Here is an 18,423-nt window from a genome sequence, read left to right as displayed (position 1 = left end):
CTGTATTACATTCTATGGGGGTTACAGTATATTCTATGGGGGTGCTGTATTAGATTTTATGAGGGAGGATTGCATCATACTCTTTGATGAAGCTACATTATATTCTATGGGGAGGTGGGCTGTATTATATTCTATGGGGCTTACATTATATTCTACATTGAGGCTGTATTATATTCTATGGGGTGTTACATTATATTCTATGTTGGGGCCGTATTATATTATATGGGGGTCACAGTATGTTCTATGGGGGCTGTATTACTGTATATTCTATGAGGGAGGATTGCATCATACTCCTTGATGGGGCTACATTATATTCTATTGTGAGGTGGGCTGTATTATATTATATGGGGGTTACATCATATTCCATGTTTAGGCTGTATTATATTCTATGGGGGGGTTACAGTATATTCTATGGGGGGCTGTATTATATTCTATGGGGGTTACAGTATTTTCTATGGGGGGCTGTATTATATTTTATGAGGGAGGATTGCATCATATTCTTTGATGGGGCTACATTATATTCTATGGCGAGATGGGCTGTATTATATTCTATGTGGGTTACATTATATTCTATGGTAGGGCTGTATTATAGTCTTTGGAGGTTACATTATATTCTATGGTAGGGCTGTATTATATTCTTTGGAGGTTACATTATATTCTATGGGGGCTGTATTATATTTTATGGGGGTTACAGTATATTCTATGGGGGGCTGTATTATATTCTATCAGGGAGAATTGCATCATATTATTTAATGGGGCTACATTATATTCTATGGGGAGGTGGGCTGTATAATATTCTATGGGGGACTACATTATATTTTATGAGGGGTATATTATATTCTATGGGGGTTTCAGTATATTCTATAGGGGGCTGTAATATATTCTATGAGGAAAAATTGCGTCATATTCATTTGGGGTTACATTATATTCTATGGGGAGCTGTGCTGAATTATATTCTATGGGGGCTACATTATATTCTATGGTGGGGCTGTATTATATTCTTTGGGGGTTACATTATATTTTATGGGGGTTACAGTATATTCTATGGGGGCTGTATTATATTCTATGGGTGGTTACAGTATATTCTATGGGGGCTATATTATATTCTATCGGGGAGGATTGCATCATATTATTTGATGGGGCTACATTATATTCTATGGGGAGGTGGGCTGTATTATATTCTATGGGGGACTACATTATATTTCATGGAGGGTGTATTATATTCTATGGGGGTTACATTATATTCTATGGGTGGCTGTATTATGTTTTTTGAGGGAGGATTACGGCATACTCTTTGATGGGGCTACATTATATTCTATGGAAGGTGGGCTGTATTATATTCTATGGGGGCTACATTATATTCTATGGGAACTGTATTATATTCTATGAGGGAGGATAGCATCATTCTCTATGAGTGGGCTACATTATACTATATGAGGGGACTACATTGTATTCTATGGGAGGCTGTATTATATTCTGTGGGGGGCTAGATTATATTGAATAGTGGCTCCATTATACTCTATGAGGAGGCTACATTATATTCTATGGTGCTGCATTATACTATATGAGGAGGGCTGCATTGTATTCTATGGAGGGGCTACATTATACTATATAAGGGGGCTGCATTATATTCTATGGAGGGGCTGCATTATATTCTATGAGGGGCTGCATTATACTCTATGAGGGGGCTACGATCTATTCTATGGAGGGGCTGTATTATGCTATATGAGGGGGGTTGCATTATTTTCTATGGGGATTACATTATTTTGTATGGTACGACTGCATTATACTCTTGATATAGCATAATCAGTGGAACACAGCACCTCATGGGAAAAGCAGGGTCAACATTACCCATATAAAGAGCGCACGTCTCAGCCAAGGAGTCCTTCTTGGTATGTAGTCCAATGTATAGAGATATAAATGACAGGGCCTCACATGTTGGTGAAATAAATCACAATTTAATCTGCCTTCTGTGGCGACGTTTCGATCCCAAAGATCTTTTTCAAGCACTGTCGTACTTGTACACAAACAGAACACACTATATATGGAGCCCGCGACTTGTTCTGATCATCTAGTTTTACACCAAAGTCCGCATAATACACTTTTCTGTTTCACTTTGTTAGAAACAGAAGCTTAATCCACCACAAGGACTAAATACCGAGAGGAGTCTTGGTAAGCGCACCACCACACTATGAACTCTGTCTAAAAAAAAATCTGCATTTGCTCCCCATAGAAACCAATCACAGCACAGCTTTCAGTTCTTATTCTAATTAGGTAAAATAAAAGCTGAGTTCTAATTGGTTGCTGTGGACATCACCACACTGTTATGAATTGTGACAAAAAAAAAATCTGTCTTTAGTGCCCATAACAACCAATCACAGCGCAGCTTTCATTTGTTATACTACTGAGGTAACATAAAAGATATGCTATGATTGGATGTTATGGGCACCACCACACTCTTTGGATGCTGGAAAGAAAATATTTTCTTCCCAGAGCAACCAATCACAGCACGGCCTCCATTAATTTCTAACCTAATGACCCCAAAAACAAAGATCATGCAAAGTGTTCAAAGATGGTGCAAGGAAAAGCTTATGGAGTCAGTGTTTGTGAAAAAAAATGTATGTGATGGAATTTTTTCATTTATTTTGCTGAGATCAGCGATTAAAGTATATAAAAATTGCCTCTTACTTTTCAAACAATTTTGCCCCTGCAGACCTGTGTTATCTGAAGGCATGACGGCTACTTTAGATGGGTTTTAAGACTTGGATAACCCCTTTTAAAATTTTCCCTGAATGATTCTATTAAATAGGCAGTGATCACAAAGTATTTCCTTCTATGACCTCCAGCTGTGATCTGTGGGGTAAACCTGACACTAAGTGTTCGATTTATCTTCAGTGCCACCACAGGAAGAAATTATATATTTCACTATACCTATCAATACCAATAGGGCTTGTGTGTGAAATCCAGGACAGGACAGCTCCTCCATTCTCCTCCACTCTTTACTCTAGTCAAAAGATGGGGACTTAGAGTAGAGGACCCATCCCTCAAAATTTCCGAAATTGAACAACCCCTTTAAATTCTAGTGTTGAAGGAGTTGTCCTGTTGAGATTACTAGGACTCATGGACGTCATATATGGGGACCTCTGTCTAGTGTTCACAGTCATAGTCCAGGTTGGCCAACTTATTACTTGGCCAGCCATTAATTTGATTGGTCGGCTAAACCCAATATTACTGCCATAAAGCAGTGGCAGTATCAATGACCAGAAAACTGTACACCAAATTATTAACCTATAGATTTATGAATCAATGTAACAATATATTTTACTTTTTAGGTGTCAGGTGATGGAGTTGGAGTTATCGGTATATGTAAAGGAGGTGAGATAGCTTTGGCTATGGCGTCCTTCATGCCTCAGGTCGCTGCTACAGTTTGCATCAATGGACTCAATGCCGCGAATGCTATGAACATAGTTTACGGTGATCACATTATAAAAGCCATACCCCCCAAAACAGAAAGACTTCTGAGCAAAGACTTTTGGTCTTACAGTTATACCAAGGTAGGAGGCGATCCAAGAAAACCAGAATTTCAGGACTCTATATTTCCCGTGGAGAAAGCCAGAGGTCCCATCCTCTTTTTGGTGGGAAGCAACGACCAGCATTGCAATAGTTTGTTCTTTGCTACAGAAGCAAAATCCCGGGCGGAAAAGTACGGAAAGAAGGATGTGTATGTGCAATGTTATCCAGGAGCTGGACATATGTTAGACCCTCCGGGTTCCCCTTTCTGTCCCTTAACACACGGTCAGTCCTTGCCGGTTCCTATGCATTGGGGTGGAGAACTTCAGCAACATTGTAGAGCACAAGAAACTAGTTGGAAAGAGATGCAAGAATTTTTCCGAAAAAATATTAGGTGCTCTCGAAGGAATAAGTTATGAACTCTTCTATTTGTTGGGGGATCTATATACCATCCCACATCCTATGCACAAAGCTGAAAATAACGACTATTGTTGCTTCCATTATCTGGATGAGTTGACCACATGTAAATGTCTATATGTAAAGGGAACCAGTCAAACCAAAGGTTGCATGTTTCAGAGCCTGGCTGAACAAATGCAGCCAAGTATGCTTTTTTTTCTGAAACGCTCAATAAATTTTAATATAAATATCCGGGACCACAGGAGAGATGTCACTAGTCTAGTGCTGCCCATGGCCGGCTTCTCTCTGCACCACTCCGTGTAATTAACACAGGACTCTCCTTATGTGTACATTGGGAGAGACCTGTTAATTCAGTCAAGCAGTTCGAGGAGAACCTGGCCAGGGTGGTGCTGGACTGGTTTAGTCTCTGCCTATGATTACCGTGAAATGCTAAAAACATTCCCGCCTCTCGTTCATACTATTCATGATGTGGACAGAATGTATCAACTGACAGTTTAAGATATGGAAATTATATAATTATTTTGACATATCGCTGTCATACAGGAGAGGGTCCTCCACCCAAGACCATGGAGATATGATAACAACAAGAATCGGCTCTCGATCTGATGGTTTCAGCCATCCATTTATTACATACAAAGCCATTTATCTGAATGCCCACCATGTACTACAGCAGTGCTTGCTCATTTTGCTTCTTTGTCTGGTGTCTCGGGAGTGTAATCCATGATAGCAGTAGCCAACAAAATTTCAAAAGTTGGTTCAGAAATCAAATTAGCCATTTCTTAATCATTTTGATGTGCTGAATTCAAATATGACCAGGAGAACTGTTATTTGGCTCTAGTTTCCATGACATTGAAGAGTTTGCATTTTACTGTTACGTAAATTAATAATTATAGCATGTATAAAACTGCACATGTACTATCAAACAAATTGTATTAGATGTATTCAGAGAAAACTCAAGTGTATTTAAATCTCCTATATAATTAATTAATTCACATGTGTAAGCACTTTGAATAATTTTAATTTTAACTATTAGCCCCTTAACCGCCGAAGCTTTTTCAGTTTTGCGTTTTCGTTTTTCACTCCCCTCCTTCCCAGAGCCATAACTTTTTATTTTTCCATCAATATGGTCATGTGAGGGCTTATTTTTTGCGTGACGAGTTGTCCTTTTGAAAAACACCATTTGTTTTACCATGTTGTGTACTAGAAAATGGGAAAAAAAATTCAAGTGCGGTGAAATTGCAAAAAAAGTGCAATCCCGCACTTGTTTTTTGCTTGGCTTTTATGCTAGTTTCACTAAATGCTAAAACTAACCTGCCATTCTGCTTCTCCAGTTCATTACGAGTTTATAGGCACCAAACACGTACAGGTTCTTTTTTATCTAAGTGGTGAAAAAAAATTCCAAACTTTGCTAAAAAAAATAAATTGCGCAATTTTCCGATACCAGTAGCGTCTCCATTTTTTGTGATCTGTGGTTGGGTAGAGGCTTATTTTTTGCGTGCCGAGCTGACATTTTTTATTTTGCTATTTTAGTGCAGATACGTTCTTTTGATCGGCCATTATTGCATTTTAATGCAATGTCGTGGCGACCAAAAAAACATTATTCTGGTGTTTTGACTTTTTTTTCTCGCTACGCCATTTAGCAGTCAGGTTAATCCTTTTTTTATTGATAAATCGGGCGATTCTGAATGCGGCGATACCAAATATGTGTAGGTTTAATTTTTATTTTTATTTTTGAGTGGAGCAAATGGTGGCGATTTGAACCTTTATATATATCTTTTTTTTAATATTTTTAAAAACATTTTTTTTTTACTTTTTGCATGCTTCAATAGCCTCTATAGGAGGCTGGAAGCTGCCACAACTTGATCGGCTCTGCTACATAGGAGCGATCCTCACATGCCCCTATGAAGTATAATTACAGGCTTGCTATGAGTGCCACCACATGGCCAGAAGCGCTTGTTAAATGCCACTGTCAGAGTTTGACAGCGGCATTCAATTAGTTAATAGGCGCGGGTGGAACGCGATTCCACCCGCACCTATTGCGGCACATAATAATAATATACGTTATTGCACAGTACAAAATATGTCCTTAGTCACTGGATACTCAACTCCTTTTTACTTGTCTCTTGTATTTAACCCCTTAAGCCCTGAGGGTGGTTTGCACGTTAATGACCGGGCCAATTTTTACAATTCTGACCACTGTCCCTTTATGAGGTTATAACTCTGGAAGGCTTCAAAGGATCCTGGTGAATCTGCCAGTGTTTTCTCATGACATATTGTACTTCATGATAGTGGTAAAATTTCTTTGATGCTACCTGCATTTATTTGTGAAAAAAAAAAAATGGAAATTTGGCAAAAATTTTGAAAATTTCGCAATTTTCCAACTTTGAATTTTTATGCCCTTAAATCACAGAGATATGTCACACAAAATACTTAATAAGTAACATTTCCCACATGTCTACTTTACATCAGCACAATTTTGGAAACAAAATTTTTTTTGTTAAGGAGTTATAAGGGTTAAAAGTTGACCAGCAATTTCTCATTTTTACAACACCATTTTTTTTTTAGGGACCACATCACATTTAAGTTATTTTGAAGGGTCTATATGATAGAAAATACCCAAGTGTGACACCATTCCAAAAACTGCACCCCTCAAGGTGCTCAAAACCATATTTAAGAAGTTTATTAACCCTTCGAGTGTTTCACAGGAATTTTTGGAATGTTTAAAAAAAAAATTAACATTTAACTTTTTTTCACCTAAAATTTACTTCAGCTCCAATTTGTTTTATTTTAGCAAGGTTAGCAGGAGAAAATGGACCCAAAAGTTGTTGTACAATTTGTCCTGAGTACCTCGATATCACATATGTGGGGGTAAACCACTGTTTGGGCGCATGGCAGAGCTCGGAAGGGAAGGAGCGCCATTTGACTTTTCAATGCAAAATTGGCTGGAATTGAGATGGGACACCATGTTGCGTTTGGAGAGCCCTTGATGTGCCTAAACATTGAAACCCCCCCCAAGTGACACCATTTTGGAAAGTAGACCCCCTAAGGATCCTATCTAGATGTGCTGTGAGAGCTTTGAACCCCCAAGTGTTTCACTACAGTTTATAACGCAGAGCCGTGAAAATAAAAATTCTTTTTTTTTCCACAAAAATTCTTTTTTAGCCCCCAGTTTTGTATTTTCCCAAGGGCAACAGGAGAAATTGGTCCCCAAAAGTTGTTGTCCAATTTGTCCTGAGTATGCTGATACCCCATATGTGTGGGGGGGAACCACCGTTTGGGCGCATGGCAGAGCTCGGAAGGGAAGGAGCGCCATTTGGAATGCAGACTTGGATGGATTGGTCTGCAGGCGTCACGTTGCATTTGCAGAGCCCCTAATGTACCTAAACAGTAGAAACCCCCCACAAGTGACCCCATATTGGAACCTAGACCCCCCAAGGAACTTATTTAGATGTGTTGTGAGAACTTTGAACCCCCAAGTATTTCACTACAGTTTATAACGCAGAGCCGTGAAAATGAAAAATAATTTTTGTCCCACAAAAATGTTTTTTTAGCCCCCCAATTTTTATTTTCCCAAGGGTAACAAGAGAAATTGGACCCAGAAGTTGTTTTCCAATTTGTCCTGAGTACGCTGATACCCAATATGTTAAGGTAAACCCCTGTTTGGGCACACGGGGGAGCTCGGAAGGGAAGGAGCACTGTTTTACTTTTTCAACGCAGAATTGGCTGGAATTGAGATTGGACGCCATGTCGCATTTGGAGATCCCCTGATGTGCCTAAACAGTGGAAACCCCCAATTATAACTGAAACCGTAACCCAAACACACCCCTAATCCCAACCTTACCCCTAACCCCAACCCTAACCACATCCCTAACTCCAACAAACCCCTAATCCTAATCCTAACCGTAAATGTAATCCAAACCCTAACCCTAACCCTAACCCTAGCCCCAACCCTAACCCTAGCCCCAACCCTAACCCCAACCCTAACCCTAGCCCTAACCCTAGTCCCAACCCTAGCCCCAAACCTAACCCTAGCCCTAACCCAAGCCCTAACCCTAGCCCTAATGAGAAAATGGAAATAAATACATTTTTTAATTTTTTTTATTTTTCCCTAACCAAAGGGGTGATTAAGGGGGTTGGATTTACCTTTATAGGCTTTTTAGCGGATTTTTATGATTGGCAGCTGTCACACACTAAAAGACGCCTTTTATTGCAAAAAATATTTTTTTGCATTACCACATTTTGAGAGCTATAATTTTTGAGTCCACAGAGTCATGTGAGGTCTTGTTCTTTGTGGGATGAATTGACATTTTTATTGATAACATTTTCGGGCACGTGAAATTTTTTGATCGCTTTTATTTCCGATTTTTGTGAGGCAGTATGACCAAAAACCAGCTATTCATGTTTATATCGTTCCGCGTTTGGTAAAATGGATAAAGCAGTTTTATTCTTCGGGTCAGTACGATTACAGCGATACCTCATTTACATCTTTTTTATGTTTTGGCGCTTTTATACGATAAAAACTATTTTATAAAATAATTATTTTTGCATCGCTTTATTCTGAGGACTATAACTTTTTTATTTTTTTGCTGATGATGCTGTATGGCGGCTTGTTTTTTGCGGGACAAGATCTCGTTTTTAGCAGTACCATGGTTATTTATATCCGTCTTTTTGATTGTGTGCTATTCCACTTTTTGTTCGGTGTTATGATAACAAAGGGTTGTTTTTTGCCTCTTTTTTTTATTTTTTTTACGGTGTTCACTGAAGGGGTTAACTAGTGGGATAGTTTTATAGGTCGGGTCGTTATGGACACAGCGATACTAAATATGTGTACTTTTATTGTTTTTTTTTATTTAGAGAAAGGAATGTATTTATGGGAACAATATATATATATATATATATATATATATATATATATATATATATATATATATATATATATATATATATATATATATATATATATATATATATATAGAGAGAGAGACAAAATGGAACAGCACAATGCTCACCAGGTGCGGGTGCCTAGCCCCCTGGATAGAATGGTCCAAACATTCATCCAAATTGAATACCAAATACGAAAAAGAAGGCAGCACTCCCAAAGTTTTCAGGTGAAAAAAGATGCTTCAAGCTTGAAAAAGGCTCAGTGAGCCGAAACGTCGCACAGTGATGTGGGTCGATTAAATCTCCATCTTTTTTCACCTGAAAACTTTGGGAGTGCTGCCTTCTTTTTCGTATTTGGTATATATATATATATATATATATATATATATATATATATATATATATATATATATATATTTTTAAACATGTTAATATTTTTTTTAACTTTATAACATTGCTATAACATGTTATAGTGACAGATCGCCGATCTGACACTTTGCAGAGCACTGTGCAGGGCTGCAGGCTTACCAGCGCTTGCTCTGACCAGGCGCTGGTAAGCCACCTCCCTGCAGGACCCAGATGCAGCCCCGTGGCCATTTTGGATCGGGGGCCTGCAGGGAGAAGAAGGTAGGAGACCCTCGGAGCAACGCGATCGCATCGCGTTGCTCCAAGGGTCTCAGGGAAGCATGCAGGGAGCCCCATCCCTGCACGATGCTTCCCTATGCCGCGGGAACACTGCGATCATCCTTGATCGCAGTGTGCCAGGGTTAATGTGTCGGGGGCAGTCCGTTTCCGCTTCTGGAACATAGTGCCGGATGTCAGCTGCGATAGTCAGCTGACACCTAGCTGCGCTCCCCCGTGAATGCAGCTGATCGCACTGGACGAACTATCCCATAACTGGGAATTAAATCCCAGGTCACCTTGATGGGATAGTACGTCCAATGGGATTAAGGGGTTAAGCATTGGGTTATCTTTTGTGATTGTCCAACAGTAGTCTGCAAGCATCGAAGGGTTCCAATTACCCTGATATCTTTTTTTCTATAGTCGCAATTTCGTCACTCACTGCTCCGCGGTTTGGTGCAAAGAAGTCTAGATGCGAATGCAAGAGATGAATCTTTCATGACATGTTGCAGCCAAGATTATGATATGCCTGAAGAAGATTTTCCACCAGCTCTTCATAGTTGTCTGACTTGGTGTTTCCAAGGAATTTTGTTACCACTAAGTGGAATGCTACCCATGCAGCCTTCTCCTTGTCATGCAATAAATGGTGAAACTCCTCATCTTGCAGAAGCCAAGACCAATGGAGACTCCTTCCTTCATCTTTGCTTCACTCAACCTTGGAAATTTACAAATGAGATACTCGAATGCTTCTTCATTTTTGTCCATTGCTTTTACAAAGTTCTTCACGAGACCCAACTTGATATGCAATGGAGAATTTTTTGTTGTTCGACAAGTGCTGGGTGAAGAACATTTTCAGTCCCTGGCTGCAGTACATTTCTGAGGGGCCAGTCTCTTTTCTTGTAGTGTTCTTGTCTTGCTCGACTGTCCTATTCACATAGAAAACAACAGTACTTTGTGAATTGTTCTGAATGAGCTACTGGGCACATTGCAGATGGAATATTTGGGTAGTGTATAGGCCACTTCTTTTTCTTAGAAATTCTTTCCCAATTGGAGGCACCATGCGGAAGTAACAATTGGTAGTATGGTCAGTTGGCTGTCTCCATACCATTGACACGGCAAAAGGCATTGATTACAGCATGTATGTGGAGCCCAACTCTTGTACCGATCTCCTATTTTGCAGCCAAAATACTGGTTGTAGGCTTTCTTTATCATACGAGTCAAGTTTCGCCTTTTGAGACTCAAAAGTCACCTCACCACAGATATAGCAGAAATTACGTGCTTTATTAATGCAAGTCCAAGGCATCACTGAATAGCTGAACGATGAAATTGCTGTGTGACTGGTAGAAGGAGAACATGAGCCTTTTATAGAGTTGTGTGATGTAAGTTTAATTAGGATTGCATCATCTTTCTTTCTTTGGCATCTATCATTGGTCATTTAGAGATGATGAAATACTGATGACTCAATTGATAAGTCATTTGAAGATGATGCAATATTGATGAAGCAATTCATTAGTCAGAAGGATGGTGCAAAACTGATGACGCAAGACTGATGATGTATTCCTTGCCTAGCGTTGTATCAAAGGCTGTGAAAAATATCGACGCAACCCTATATCATAAAAACTAGAGCCAATTTCAAAATTTAGGCATCATTTTCGTTTTCAGCACCCCAAAATCAGTTACGTTGAACTGTTTTCATGTCTGAACCAATTTTTCTGTTGACTAGTGTAATTAGCCAATTGCCATGCAAGTTTCCATATTAAAATGATTGTCTGTGATTAGATATCTTTAACCTCTGGAGGTTCTGAAGCACAATGCAAACATTGAAATAAAATTCCCACCTATCAGGGTCTACTTTTGTGGCCTCCTCAGTGTCCAAGCTCCAGGTGTGACTTTTCTAAGGTTGTATAAATTGACTGAGACTTTGTAATTTGACTTTTATCAACTCTGTGTTCTATTATTTTCCTTCTATAAATTAAATTGCATTGAAAGCTTACATAAAAACTTTTATTGTCCAGCTGCAATTTATTACATTTAAAGGGGTTGTCCACTTCTTATTTGCTCTGTTGGGGGCTATGAAGGTTAACGAGAGCACGTCTTCTTACTTGGATGCCACAACCAAAGCAGAGGCCCTGTCCAAAGAATGTCTTTCGCTCTCGATGGCTGTTAGTGTTGTCACAATGACTATCATGTAATGTTTCTGTCTAACAAAAAATGTCTTTATATTTTTGCAAAATTAGTTGCCAGATTATTTGGGGGCAAAACACACTGTACAGAGGGGATATTGATCTAACACTGAATTAATACAACAAAACCCAGACTCATATTTAGATAGTGCGCCAAAAGTGACACAATTGATCACATATTAATCTAAAAACATTGTATCTCAAAAAGGAGGACAGATGGAGTTTTTTTTTTTTTTTTTAAATGCACAAAAATCTTTACTGACACAATAATGAACATACAAAATGACAGATAAAACCATGTGCTATAAAGGACACCACAAAAAGTGGAGGAGTTTAGCACAAAGTATAGCTCAATTCTCAGTAAAAACATCAGTAATGTGACCGCTCAGCACGGCAGCTGGATCACGGTGTAACCTAAGCATGTGAGTCCGGCTGCTGCAACGAACGCTGACATCAGTAAGATTATCGCAGTTCATAAATTATCTTTATGTGCGTGTTTATTACTTTTGAATGAGGGGTTAGTAATGGAGGTGTCTTAGCCACTAAATTACTAACCCCTGGGCATGATGTCAGCGAACAATACACAGCTGAGATTAACCCCAAAATATTACCTTGATGACAACGCACCAGAGTGGGTAGAGACAGGCAAAGTGCCCTAATTGGTGCATCTAATGGATACACCTTTTCTGGGGCAACTGCTGGTTGTTATTTTTAGGCTCGGGAAGGCCAAAAATTCATAGGCCTTCCTAGCCTGAGAATACCAGCTTCCAGCTTTGCCTTGGTTGGTTGAGTCCTCAATAAGATTTGTGCAATTACTTCTTGAGGAAGAAAAAAAGATTTTTGAGGCATCATCTAAACAACTGAACAGATCTATAGACAACATTTTGAAATTTTAGGCGGACCCGGACTTTTATAGACGGGAGGGCCTTTTAAAGACTTCTGTTGAGAAATATCAATCCTTTATCAGGGAGAGGAAACAATTGCAGTTCCAGAGGGATTTTAAGGCCTTTGCAGATAATCAAGCTTAAACCTTCCACCAGGATAGTGCTTCTGACATCTGATACTGAATGATCTCAGCCGTTTTTTTCCCCAAGAGGAGGAAAACGTTATGGACAAGAATGGAGAGGCAGAGGAAAACACTACACAAGATGCTTTCACAGGGGTGGTCAGACACAACAGACTGGGAGAGGTTCCACCAGTTGAAACAATACATCGTACCCAGTACCGTCCTCCTCCTCGTCCTCCTCTTTTTTAGAGAGGAATGCTGGGACTGGGTATTATCTAAGACCTAAAGTGGTCTAAATCAAGGTCAAATTATTAACCTGTTTGGCCTGGTCCTCTCGAGGGAAGATTATAGTGTCTTAAAGAAAGGCCTCAATTTTGTCCCCACAAATAAATTTGATAGCTTTGGTTGGACTAAGGACAATAATCTATTCTGCAGAATGCCTAGTGTTAGGACTGGCGGAACGTACCAAATAATAATTGGAGATGATAAGGTGCGTTCGCAGTCTGGGATCCACCGTGCAGCTAAGACACCTGCTGCTTGGTAATGACGGACTATATGGTGGTATAATGTGAGTACACACACGGGTTAACTTCACCCAGTATGAAGGAAGTGAACCCTGTTGCGTCACAGGGCCACGATACCGCACAGAGAGCGCAAGCAAGGTGACACAGAACTCTGCCCCAAGACTCAGGGTAAGAGTCCCTCTAGATCTCTTGCGCTCGACACTGTTACTGCGGTGCCAGGGAATCAATGAAACTAAATATTTACCGCACCGGAGTGTGTGCAGCGCCACTCTGGTGGATGCCACTAACCAACCTTACTAGGGCTAGGAAAGCGCACTATCTGCGCATTGCGCCGCTCTGACAGTCGCTGCTGACTGGATTAGCAACTTGTGCAATTGTGCAGGATAGCACTGTCGGGCGCTAGGTAGCTATACCATTCGCAAGCAGGCAATAACACTAGGGATGGGAATGATTCGGAGCTTTCATCCATCGACAGGCATTCATCCACACACACACAAGTTAATAAGTTTACACTAGCGCATGGCCAAGCGGCCATGCGAACCTTTTATAGCAGTACCGCTCCGGGACCTTCCTGATGGTCCAATAGGAGCCGCAACAGACCCTGAGCATGTGACCCCAGACCTCCAATGGGAGGTCGTCCCGTGGGCATGCTCAGTGTCGGAAAAGCAGGACTTGGTCCCTGACATGCCTGCTCGCTGGCTACAAAGGCAGAGCCTGGAAAGGCAGCAGTACCCAAGCGCACGGTATCAGATTGAGCCAGACGCTGGGATCAGTGTCTCTGCTGAACAGGTTCCACTGTGGCTGGAGGAGAATAGGAGACCGCAGTGAACATGTTTTGAGATTCCCCCTGTGCAGCGGCGGTAACTCAACACCTAGTTCCATTGTTTCAAAAATCATGCTGATTTGCAGCATGGGCCTGTTTGGTCCTTCCCCAGATAAAAAGCGGTATATAGGGTTTAATATACAGTGGGGCAAAAAAGTATTTAGTCAGTCAACAATAGTGCAAGTTCCACCACTTAAAAAGATGAGAGGCGTCTGTAATTTACATCATAGGTAGACCTCAACTATGGGAGACAAACTGAGAAAAAAAAATCCAGAAAATCACATTGTCTGTTTTTTTTATCATTTTTTTTGCATATTATGGTGGAAAATAAGTATTTGGTCAGAAACAAACAATCAAGATTTCTGGCTCTCACAGACCTGTAACTTCTTCTTTAAGAGTCTCCTCTTTCCTCCACTCATTACCTGTAGTAATGGCACCTGTTGAAACTTGTTATCAGTATAAAAAGACACCTGTGCACACCCTCAAACAGTCTGACTCCAAACTCCACCATGGTGAAGACCAAAGAGCTGTCAAAGGACACCAGAAACAAAGTTGTAGCCCTGCACCAGGCTGGGAAGACTGAATCTGCAATAGCCAACCAGCTTGGAGTGAAGAAATCAACAGTGGGAGCAATAATTAGAAAATGGAAGACATACAAGACCACTGATAATCTCCCTCGATCTGGGGCTCCACGCAAAATCCCACCCCGTGGGGTCAGAATGATCACAAGAACAGTGAGCAAAAATCCCAGAACCACGCGGGGGGACCTAGTGAATGAACTGCAGAGAGCTGGGACCAATGTAACAAGGCCTACCATAAGTAACACACTACGCCACCATGGTCTCAGATCCTGCAGTGCCAGACGTGTTCCACTGCTTAAGCCAGTACATGTCCGGGCCCGTCTGAAGTTTGCTAGAGAGCATTTGGATGATCCAGAGGAGTTTTGGGAGAATGTCCTATGGTCTGATGAAACCAAACTGGAACTGTTTGGTAGAAACACAACTTGTCGTGTTTGGAGGAAAAAGAATACTGAGTTGCATCCATCAAACACCATACCTACTGTAAAGCATGGTGGTGGAAACATCATGCTTTGGGGCTGTTTCTCTGCAAAGGGGCCAGGACGACTGATCCGGGTACATGAAAGAATGAATGGGGTCATGTATCGTGAGATTTTGAGTGCAAACCTCCTTCCATCAGCAAGGGCATTGAAGATGAAACGTGGCTGGGTCTTTCAACATGACAATGATCCAAAGCACACCGCCAGGGCAACGAAGGAGTGGCTTCATAAGAAGCATTTCAAGGTCCTGGAGTGGCCTAGCCAGTCTCCAGATCTCAACCCTATAGAAAACCTTTGGAGGGAGTTGAAAGTCCGTGTTGCCAAGCGAAAAGCCAAAAACATCACTGCTCTAGAGGAGATCTGCATGGAGGAATGGGCCAACATACCAACAACAGTGTGTGGCAACCTTGTGAAGACTTACAGAAAACATTTGACCTCTGTCATTGCCAACAAAGGATATATTACAAAGTATTGAGATGAAATTTTGTTTCTGACCAAATACTTATTTTCCACCATAATATGCAAATAAAATGTTAAAAAAACAGACAATGTGATTTTCTGGATTTTTTTTTCTCAGTTTGTCTCCCATAGTTGAGGTCTACCTATGATGTAAATTACTGATGCCTCTCATCTTTTTAAGTGGTGGAACTTGCACTATTGCTGACTGACTAAATACTTTTTTGCCCCACTGTATATATAATTTGCCATGTGCAGCTTGATCAACAATAGTTTATAGTCATCTCTATTATTTGTTATTCTAACATCTGTGTCATCTCCTGCCTTGACTACTGCAACATCCTTTTCTGCGGCCTCCCTGTCAACACCCTTGCACCTCTCCAGTCCATTCTTAACTCTGCTGCCCGACTAATTTCCTCGCTACTAGTGTTAAGCATTCCGATACCGCAAGTATCGGGTATCGGCCGATATTTGCGGTATCGGAATTCCGATCCCGAGTTCCGATATTTTTGCGATATCGGGAATCGGGATCGGGATGAATATTTATGTGTAAAATGAAGAATAAAAATAAAAAATATGAATATACTCACCCTCGCCCTGTTTGTAACCGCTGCAACCGGCAGTCTCCATTCCTAAGAATGAGCGAGTGAAGGACCTGCGATGACGTCGCGGCTTGTGATTGGTTGCGTGAGCGGTCACATGAGCGGTCACGTGATCAATCACAAGCCGCGACGTCATCGAAGGTCCTTCACCCGCTCATTCTTAGGAACGGAGGCTGCCGGTTACACCGTTAAGGTCCAGGGTCCGCCGGAGGGGTGAGTATATCCATATTTTTTATTTTTACTCTTTATTTTTTACATGAATATGGATCCCAGGGCCTGAAGGAGAGTTTCCTCTCCTTCAGACCATGGGAACCAATCCAGGATACATTCCGATATTTGTGTCCCATTGACTCGTATTGGTATCAGTATCGGCGATATCCGATATTTTTCGGATATCGGCCAATACAATCCGATACCGATACTTTCAAATATCGGAAGGTATCGCTCAACACTACTCGCTACTCCTCTGCTTCCCCCCTCTGCAAATCTCTTCACTGGCTCCCATTCCCTCAGTGTATCCAGTTCAAATTACTAATACTGACCTACAAAGCCATCCACAACCTGTCTCCTCCATATATCTCTGAACTACTCTCCCGACATCTTCCCTCACGTGATCTCCGGTCCTCCCAAGACCTCCTTCTCTCCTCCACACTTATTCGCTCCTCATCCAACCGCCTCCAAGACTTCTCCCGAATATCCCCCATCCTCTGGAATTCTTTGCCCCAACACGTCAGACTATCAACCACATTCGGATCCTTCAGACGGAATCTGAAAACCCATCTCTTCACGAGGCCTACAGCCTGCACTGACCCCGCTGCCACCTCATCACTACCGAAGCTACCGCCTCACCAACACCGGAGCTCCTGCAACCCTCAACCTACTGTCTCCTTCCCCATAATCCTGTAGAATGTAAGCCTGCAAGGGCAGGGTCCTCACCCCTCTGTATCAGTCTGTCATTGTTAGTTTGTTTACTGTAAGTGATATCTGTAACTTGCATGTAACCCCTTCTCATGTAAAGCACCATGGAATCAATGGTGCTATATAAATAAATTATTAATAATAATAATAATAATAATAATAATCTACTTCAATGTCCCCTTGTTATATTATATGTAGAGCTATACTACAGATAATCTTGCCTGAAGAAGGAGCCTCTGTGCTCTGAAAGCTTGCAAACATTTTCTGGTTAGCCAATAAAGGTATCACTCCCAGAATACTTCTGTCATCATTGGGCAGAAAAGTATTCACATTTATTTAGGACATAAAAGAGGGAAGCACAAGGTGAAAACAGGATGCTAATAACACAAAGTGTATATCTGCCCGTTACACAAAATTACCACAAGAAGAAGAAAGATCATATAATACTGACATCAATACACACATAGCATGAATAAATCACTAAGTGTGATAATTCTACAAAAGAGGAGTCAATGTGCTCACAAAAGTTAGACTAAATGCATGTAATTATGTTTGCATATCTACATATCTGCACTAGTGTGCAAAGGTAAGATAGAGAGACCCCAGATGTACAGTATTCATTTTTACAGTGTTCATTTTAGGACATGGTCACAAATCAAAGTCACACATCAGAAATACTCAGTCTGATACCTCGTTCTGATACTTGACTCTGATACCTCACTTTCGCACATGGTCACAAATCAAAGTCAAACATCAGAAATACTCTGTCTGTCTGTTCCCCGAGTCTGATGCCTGAGTCTGATACCTGAGTCTGATGCCTGACTCTGATACTTGACTCTGATACCTGACTCTGATACCTGACTTTGATACCTGATTCTGATACCTGACTCTGATACCTGACTCTGATACCTGACTCTGATACCTGACTCTGATACCTGACTTTGATACTTGAGTCTGATACCTGTTATGATCTGGTGGCCTAGGAGCAGCATGAGACGGACTCTGGAGAAGGTGGTCCCTGTACTGACCGCAAACCCTGAACCTAGAAGCGCAACTAGAAGTAGCCGTGGGGGGTACCTAACACTCCCTAGACCCCTCGGCACAGCCTAAGATCTAACTACCCCTAAAGACAGAAACAGGAAACCTATCTTGCCTCAGAGAAAATCCCCAAAGGATAGATAGCCCCCTGTTGTGAATTCTGTTGTCGGGCTCCCTCCTGTGGTCATGAATGGTACTTCGGCTGGTTCTGTCCATGGACTTCCTCTGGTGGGTGTTTCTGAGTTTCCTTCCACAGGTGACGAGGTTAATTCGTTAGCTGGCTGCTCTATTTAACTCCACTTAGATCTTTGCTCCATGCCACCTGTCAATGTTCCAGTATTGGTCTAGTTCACTCCTGGATCGTTCTTGTGACCTGTCTTCCCAGCA

At 41.1% G+C, this 18,423-nt stretch overlaps 1 protein-coding gene across 1 annotated transcript in view; it reads left to right on the top strand.

The window, feature by feature from the left end:
- LOC138661623 (acyl-coenzyme A amino acid N-acyltransferase 1-like) overlaps positions 1-11,430 on the top strand; it is a 29,016-nt gene extending 17,586 nt beyond the window's left edge. The window contains exon 4 of the mRNA XM_069746451.1: positions 3,333-11,430. Within this exon, the coding sequence (XP_069602552.1) occupies positions 3,333-3,929 (597 nt within the window). The 3' untranslated portion in view covers positions 3,930-11,430. The remainder of the gene's footprint in view (positions 1-3,332) is intronic.
- Positions 11,431-18,423: the final 6,993 nt, after the last annotated feature.

This window comes from Ranitomeya imitator, chromosome 1, assembly GCF_032444005.1.
Source record: "Ranitomeya imitator isolate aRanImi1 chromosome 1, aRanImi1.pri, whole genome shotgun sequence".
NCBI classification, from domain to species: domain Eukaryota; kingdom Metazoa; phylum Chordata; class Amphibia; order Anura; family Dendrobatidae; genus Ranitomeya; species Ranitomeya imitator.
The sequence above is the reverse complement of the archived record's forward strand: the minus strand, read 5'-3'. Positions and strand labels throughout refer to the sequence as shown.